Genomic DNA, 9,017 nt, shown 5'->3' with positions numbered 1-9,017 from the left:
TTTGTGCAATTAACAAAAATTTAAATTCAAAGATCGAAATTGACAATTATGTGCAAAGAGCCAAAGATCGTGATGTACACCACTGACACCACGTTATAGCCCTGTAAATAAGAAACAATAAGAAGTTTCTCTGAACAAGTCTATAAAGAATATCTAAACCTCCACTTATTCGCCAGGCTGGGTCAGACCAAGATAACTATTTGCACGGATTCCCAAGCACGACCATAAAAATAAACGGGCCTCTCGAGCCTCAGGCCAGGCCAGGCCTCATGTGAATGTTCCATATCCAAGCCCGTCCAAATCACGGGTGGGACTATCGGGCTGGACGGGCTGTCTAGCCCATGCTCCGGTCTAGTGCTCAAGGACATGGAATTAGCCCAAATTCAAACTTAAATATTCTAGGTTTAGAAAACACAGCCCGGATTTGGACTAACAAGTATATAGCATTACAGAAGGTTTTCAATTGCACAGGAAATTAAATATATGCTCGAAGTCTCAATCCAAATGATGCCTCCATCATTTGTCCATCCCCATGCAATCTACTAATAAGACAATAACAAAGGGATCCATTCTTAACATCTCCACTAATTACGAAGGGATAGATCATAAGCAAACATACATAGTTGGTAGCACAGATCAACAAGACAACAACAAACAAAGCTTGGAGATAGCAACTCCATTATTCATTACAATGCGACGATATTTAAGTAGAGATCCATAGCTAATCTAGAATGATTAGGCTGAAGCGTGCTTCAAGTAGAACCCAAGAGCATCAAGCCATTGACCTGCATGTCCGAAGAAGCCAACAACTTTTCCAGCTTTCAGAGGAAGGGAGAAAGCAGTTCCTTCCTCCTGACCATATGGCCCATAGGTGCCCGTGGTGGTCTCAAATGTAAGTGACCTTATGACGATGATGCCATGATAATTGCCATAGTAGCCGGATATAGTCTTGAGGTTATTGTTGGTTCCAAGATCAATCTTCAAAACAAAATGAAAAATTTAAGGTCAGACCTATATAATGATATATATCGTGTTTTCTATATTAATGTCATGACACATTTTCTTGCACACATTTTGATGAAAAAGAAGGTTTCCTTGCCTTAGATTCCTTTACTTAGATCCGAAAAAAACTTGATTTAAAAGAAATAATAATGATGATAATGGTGATAGCAATAATAGTAATAATAATAATAATAATAATGACATTAGTAAAACATTCACATGCTATGATATGAACGTAAAGCTGGTGGGAACGAAAACATTTTAATTTTTGGGCCCAAGAATATTGAACTAGGCATCCGTGGGCACCAGGTATTCGATTTTGAGGAGTTCATCTAGGTAAAGACTATAATTACCATATTCGTTGCCAAAGCAGATTTTTTTGCAACCAGAGAAACGACCCACGTATTGGGTTTCTTTAGTTCAACGCATCATTTAAAAGCATAGACGAGAATATACACTATGAAGTTCACATATTACAACTCCGAAAACAACAACGTTCAATGAACCAGTGTCGCATGCAATCCTCCTTTTTGTTTCCTTCTTTGTAAGTTAATTACATACCATTGTTCGACGACAATTAATCTGAAGGACGCGTTTAACAAGATTGTTTGACAAATTGATTGCTTTCAATATTGTATTTATTTATTTATTTATTTTTATTAAATCATGAGATGGTGGCAAGTCTTCCTCACGTTGACTGCATGTATATCTATGACAGAGGCCCGCAAATTAATTAACTGGCACAGCAGCTAAAGAAGTGTCAAAACAATAGAAAAACAAATGTTTCCGAAAAATATAAAATTAAATTAGAGGGAAAGACAATCTTAGATTAAGTAGTACCTCTTTAGGATTACCTCCCGCACCCCCGAACCTAGGGGACCAGCGGGTTGTCTCGCCATCCGTATACTGGAAGGTAATTGAATCAACGACATCCCCCACGCTAATTTTAATTTTGGTGATCGTCAGAGCATTATCAAAAGACCATGCAGTCCCACCAGATCCACCCCATGGTCCTACCACAACGGCAGGCTGTAACAGTAGACATATTTGCTTTAGTTCAAGATAATATGAAAAGAACTACGGTGATGAAATTAGTGCCACCCTAAGGTCATGAACTCACCATGGAGAAGTTGTGCTAACAGATGGTTTCCTTAGATGGATGAACGAATGAAGAGATAATGGCTAACCATAGAATCATGGATGTGCATGCATAACACGAGGACAACAGTAATGGCGAAAATGACAGTATGAACTGGACGGAAGTCAGAATTTTTTTTCTTCGACAGAAATTATCGGATAGACTAAGTTCATTATAGATCCATGGTGAAATTATTCTCACAATTATTTTATCTTAGGGTCTAATGAATCTACCTAGAAAGAATTTATCTTGAGTTCACGATGAATCTGATCCATATAATAATTTTTTATTAAATTTTGAGGCATTTTGCACTCAATGTATGAGCCGTCACTAAATTTTTTAAGCAACTCCACCCTATATATCCTAGGTAGCTATTCACAATATACGAGCAATCGTTAGCTGGAAGACGGCATCCATCGTAAAAGAACCAAAAATTATTTTGCCTTGAGGAAAAGCTAAAATGACCCTTTTTTTTCTAAAAAAATAATTATACAAAATATTTCAATACTATTTGAGAGTTTTCAATTAATTAATACAATCAGATCATGCAGCTTTTAAATCCATCCAATTTGAATTTTAGCTAGCTATGAATTTTGTCCGACTGTCATGATAGATTGTCACACCATGTCACCATCTACATCATCCACTTCTGCCACATAAGTAAGTTTCGTGATATTATGTGATGGTTTCATGCTAGATGAAATTCATGGTTAAAATACAAATTAAACAAATTTGAGAGTTGGGGGATCAAATATTCTGGCCTGGAATTAAATGAGCCAAGGATAGGTTAGGAATATTTGGTGGATATATATAGCAGTCTAACGTGTGGGAATATATATATATATAAGGTACAAATAGGTGAACATACTCAAGGCATGTGCAAAAAGGATCAAGGAGAACGAGTTGTAAAACCAAGCACACAAGTTTACTTAATGCACTAAAAAGGAAAACACCCAGAAATTAGTTAGTTTTTCTTGATCTAGCCCAAGAAATTGCAACAGCCCAACTTTTCAGCACGAATCTCATAGCAAAGTGGAGATGGTTAAAAAAAAAAATCAAAACCTCGCATGCCCAAAAGGACTTCCGATGGGAGTTGGCCTCCTCTCCCAAGTCTAACAATGAAAGGGGAGTTTGAGACATGTTAGACTCCTATTATACCTAGATTCAATCTATAAAAGAGCCTCCTCCTTTAAGCATCCCACTCTAATCCCCCATCAACTACAGATGAGAAGTCTTTGATTAGAGCCAAAATACAAGTTTTTCATAAAAGGCTTTACAGCTATTTTGGCCATGAAAGCAATGAGATAAGGCCGTTAAACCATCTCCTCTTTTTTTTTCTTGGTTCCTAGGTCATCACTATCACCAGATTGAAGACAAAGAGCTACCGGATTTCATAAGACAAGGCCTCCCTTGCTCTTGTATTTTCTTCTTCTTTCCGTCTGACTGGCCATTGTTGCCACAAGATGTTCACCCATCAGGTGTCGCTGCCTTGGAGTGGCCAACCTAGAAGTCTCCCCCCTTCCCCTATTTTTCCCATGAAGAAGAAGAAGAAAACGAGAGAAAGAGAGATTGAGGGGGAAAAATATATCCTCGACTCTCTTCCCTTCTCTCTCATCTACACTCTTTCTCTCTCTACATGTTTAGTGGACTAGTGTGTGAGTCTAGAGATGTTTTGTGGGCTTAGGTCGACCCTGGGAAGGGTCCCAAACTGGTGTTGCCTGATCACAGGTCTCGAGTTAGCATCAAGCAACCATCTACCTTGGTCTTCGGTAATGTTTCCTCTAGGGATTCTGGATATTTATAGTTGTTCTAACAATGAGGTTTGGCTCAGTGGATGAGCAATTATCTAGGGAAGATAATGTTGAGCAAAATACTATCCTTTTCGTAGATCCAAAAGCAGGTCGGTGTTTATAATATTTTAGTCAGTTATCAATAGAGATAAGGATTCATCAACACAATCATCCACATGATTATAGGATATTATATATAGTATAGCTGCATGATTGTTGTATATTTTATAGGTACCGATATATTATTATACTTTGATAAATTAATGTTGCATCATTTACAATTAATTAATGCTTAACTATAGATATCATAGAGAGTAACGAGAATTATGATTTAACACCATATGGGTTAACCTTTTATGTAAGAAATATGGTATGTATATTGGGACAGGCTCGCAATATTGTATTTGACCTATCATAGGATGCTGCATGGCTATGATTTATGTTATATTGAAAATCAAATCACTACTTTAACATAATGGATGGGACATGAGTGGCATTTGAATTGATTGGTCAAACAAGAAACATAGTCTATACGTTGGGTCAACCTATCCAATACCAAAAAAACAAACATATTTTTTTTAATTTGATCCATAAATAATTAGATGAAGTAATAAAAGGCAAGATTAATTTAAAAGTTGAGATCTATCTTTTTTGATATTTTAATATTTTTTATTAATATTTTTTTTTAGAGAGTTGGTACTATTCGAATCGAGAAGAGGAATGTAACCCACATTGTTCAAAGATAGATATCTTTCTAAAAGATAAGAAGAAGAATATGATCCAAATTATATAATGACAAATCTCACTATTATAAATAGAAATTATTTATCTCGGTTTATCAAGAAGTAAAACAATCAATAAAAAAAAATACTTTAAGCTATACTTTTATAATTCTTCCATCTTTTTTAGTTTTCTTTTGAAACTTGAAATTTAGTGGATTAAAGAAAATCTTTCTTTTTCTTGATAAGATTATTCACTAACTTATTCAAATACAAAAGAAAGCCCTTGAAGTTATAAAAAATATTGACAAAATAAAGATCATTAAATGTTTTTTTTTTTTTGGTTTCCAGAGTCCTTCCATTGAATTGGCTGCAATAAGTTTTTTCATCATTCCAATTTTCAAGGTATGAGATTTGCAATCAAAATTATGCGAAGGCAAACTTCATTTGCCTATTGAGATATTTTTTGGCCCAACCGAGCTATACTTGCCATCTCAGTAGACTGTACAAATTGATTGTGTGAGAAGCAGTTCAATTGGATCAATTTTAAACTAAAACCGACAGGCTGCCAGCATCCATCTTAAAAAATAAAAACTAGCCATTTTTTCTACTATCAAAATAGAGATGTAGTGATAGAGCTTTTTGTTCGCCATATGCTCGCCTCCGCTTTCACGATCTACTGAGGATATTTAATTCAACGGGGAATCTGGACTTCGTGCGGCGTTCACTGCTTGTGATTTCTTATTTTTAATTCCGCACAGGACGAGGTGATGTAGAGATGGGATGGTGACGTGGCGAGCAGGTAGAGTGGAGACATAAGGGGCGGATGGGATATGGTCGCATTACAGATAGTCACGCGGCGAATCGGCGGGGAGCGCGTCACCTGACTGCAACGGGATCGCTCGCCTTCGACGAACTTCCAGTATTTGTGGGGCTGTTTGCTACGTGTGCGCTTTCAATTAACCAACATAATCCAATAGGATTATGATCTTTATTTATTACAGAAGGATAAACAAAATATAGCATGGAATTAGCCCACCTCCATGCGACAGGTGCCAACGGACATGGAATTAGCCCGAATTCAAACTCAAATATTTTGGGTTTAGAAAACACAACCCGGATCTAGACCGACAAACATATAGCATGATAGAAGGCTTTCGATTGCACAAGGAATTAAATATACGCTGGAAGTCTAAATCTAGATGATGCCTCAATCTTTTGTCCATCCCCATGCAATCTATCTACCAATGGATAATAACAAAGAGACGGTTCTTAACATCTCTACTAGTTGCGAAGGGATAGATCATAAGCAAACATACATAGTTGGTAGCACAGATCAACAAGACAACGACAAACAGAGCCAGGAGATAGCATCTCCATTATTCATTGCAATGCAACGATACATAAGTAGAGATCCATAGCTAATCTGGAATGACTAGGCCGAAGTGTGCTTCAAGTAGAACCCAAGAGCATCAAGCCATTGACCTGCACGTCCGAAGAAGCCAACAACTTTCCTAGCTTTCATAGGAAGGGAGAAAGCGGTTCCTTCCTCTTGACCGTATGGCCCATAAGTGCCAGTGGTGGTCACAAATGTAAGCGACTTTATGACGATGATTCCCTGATAATTGCCATAGTAGCCGGATTTAGCTTTGAGGTTATTGTTGGTTCCAAGATCAATCTACAAAACAAAATGAAAAATTTATGGTCAGACCTATATAATTATATATATCGCATTTTCTATACTAATGTCATGACATTTTCTTGTAAACATTTTGATGAAAAACAAGGTTTCCTTGCCTTAGATTCTTTTCATTGGATCCAGAAATAACTCGATTTAAAAAAAATAATAATGATGGTGGTGATGATGGTAATAGTAACCGTAAAAATAATAAGAATGGATTAGTAAAACATTCACATGCCTTGATGAACACAAAGCTGGTGCAAATGAAAACATTATCATTTTTGGGTCCAAGAAGATTGAACTACGAATCCGGACCTGTACACCAAGTATTGGATTTTGAGGAGTTCATCGAGGTAAAGCTGAGTAAATATTCATTGCAACGATAATACTATATCAAATTTGTAACAACACGATCAAAAATCAAAAATCGATGGGGTAGTGTAGGATATCATCATAGAAATTGATGAAATACATGGTAATCGATGAAATATAAATATTCTCATTGGGTTGCGATAAATTTGATGCGGTATCACCATTGCAACGAAGTTTTTCTCGATAAGACCTATAATAATCATACATGTTGCCAAAGCAGAATCTTTTGTAGCCGGAGAAACTACCCACGCATTGACTATCTTTAGTCCAATGCATCAATTAAAAGCATAGACGAGAATATATACTATGAAGCTCATATATTACAGCTCCAAAAATAACAAAGTTCAATGGACCTGTCTTGCATGCAGTTATCCTTTCTATTTCCTTCTTCGGAAGTTAATTATATACCAATATCCGTTGATAATTAATTTGAAAGATGCATTTAACGAGATTGTTCGACCAATTGATTGCTTTCATTATATTTATTTATTTTTTTATTTTTGTTAAATCCGAGATGGTGGCAAGTCTTCCCGGCATTGACTGCATGCATACCTATTACGGAGGAATGCAAATTAATTAACTGGCACAGTTAGCTAAACAAGTGTCAAAACAATAGAAAGAACAAATGTTTCCTAAAAATATAAAATTAAATTAGAAGGAAATACAATCTCAGAGTAAGTAATACCTCTTTAGAACTGCCTCCTGCACCCCCGTACCTAGGGGACCAGCAGGTTGTCTCGCCATCCGTATACTGGAAGGTAATTGAATCAACGACATTCCCCACGCTAATTTTGATTTTGGTGATCGTCAGAGCATTCTCCAAAGACCACGTAGTCCCACCAGATCCACCCCATGGCCCTACCACAACGGCAGGCTGTAACAGTAGACATCTTAGCTTTAATTGTAGATAATATGAAAAGAACTATGGTGATGAAATTAGTTGCACCCTAAGGTCATGAACTTACCATTGAGAAGTTGTGCTAACGGATGGTTTCTTTCGATGGACGAATAAATGAAGTGATAATTGGGAATCATAATAGAGTCATGGATGTGCATGCATAACACGAGGACAACAATAATGGTGAAAATGGCAGTACAAACCGGCCAACTAACAAGCAATGTTGTGTACCTGTGACGATCTTCTGCCTATGGGATCTAGCACATCTCGTTTTCATGCGAGAGGTAATATATGCCAGCGGTGAGCTTGTACCTATGGCATCTTGCACTTTCGATGGCATTCTGAGGGTCTGATTAGTTATCCCTCACGAGCGGTGTTATATGCTTGCGATGATCTTATACCTACGACATCTAGCATATCTCGTCTTCATACAAAAGGAAGTATGTGCCAGCGATGAGCTTATACCAATGGCATCTTGCACTCTTGACAGCATTTTGAGGATCTGATTAGTTATCTCTCACGAGCGGCATTGTGTGCCTGTGGTGATCTTGTGTCTACGGCATCTAACATATCTTGTCTTCGTGCGAGGGACAGTGTGCCAGCGGCGAGCTTGTACCATGGTATCTTACACTCTCGACAGTGTTCTGAGGATTTGATTAGTTATCCCTCCGGAGGTTTTTTCAAGGGTCTCCCTCCGCTTTTTGCGTGACTTAAACTCTACAGGGATCTGGTAAGTTATCTCCATCTCAGAGGTCTTCTCAAGGATCTGGTAAGTTAGTCCTCACATTAGTTAACCATAGTTATAGTTCAGGATCTTAAGTAGAAGGAGAAGGCAACTCTTGAAGGAGAAGGCAATTCTTGGAGGACTCGAGCGCCCATCGCGAATTGATGGCCCTGTAAATTTTATTTTCATAGAAAGTATTATTACATCATTGATAATATATGCGGAGGTTCGCTGAGTTTCATTGTCTAAAAATTAAAGTCCCATCAAGCTGCTTTAGCCTATAAGTTCTTGGGCGTAACACTTCATCCACTCGGTAAGGACCTTCTCAATTGGGAGATAGCTTTTCCTGCTCGGTAGGCTGTGAGACTTCAGCTCACCGCAGCACCAAATCATCAGCTTAGAACTCTTTTGGCTTAACTCGAGAGTTGTAATATCTGATCACCCACTAGCGATAAGCAGCCATTCTAATGGCAGCACATTCCCTACTCTCTTTAATCAGATCAAGATTAGTATGGAGCCACACCGAATTGGTGCCCTCATTATATTTCTCAATCTTGAGAGATGGAAGTTCAAACTCCACAGGAATAACTGCCTCAGTCCCGAAAGCCAAGTTGAAGGATGTTTTACCAGTTGGAAGCCCTCGAGTGGTCTGGGGCAGCTCGGCTCTTGACAAGCATGCCATCAACATATGCC

General features: G+C 37.8%; 1 protein-coding gene across 1 annotated transcript; it reads right to left on the bottom strand.

Moving 5' to 3' along the window:
• Positions 1–735: 735 nt before the first annotated feature.
• LOC140855305 (protein GOS9-like) lies at positions 736–2,832 on the bottom strand. Its single transcript, XM_073251179.1, has 4 exons — positions 2,764–2,832; positions 1,843–2,031; positions 1,695–1,751; positions 736–978 (listed from the first exon to the last, which is right to left on the bottom strand). The coding sequence occupies exons 1-4, from the start codon at positions 2,830–2,832 to the stop codon at positions 736–738; spliced, it is 558 nt and encodes a 185-aa protein (XP_073107280.1).
• Between the last annotated feature and the right edge of the window lie 6,185 nt (positions 2,833–9,017).

Source organism: Elaeis guineensis, chromosome 2 (assembly GCF_000442705.2).
Source record: "Elaeis guineensis isolate ETL-2024a chromosome 2, EG11, whole genome shotgun sequence".
NCBI classification, from domain to species: domain Eukaryota; kingdom Viridiplantae; phylum Streptophyta; class Magnoliopsida; order Arecales; family Arecaceae; genus Elaeis; species Elaeis guineensis.
The sequence above is the reverse complement of the archived record's forward strand: the minus strand, read 5'-3'. Positions and strand labels throughout refer to the sequence as shown.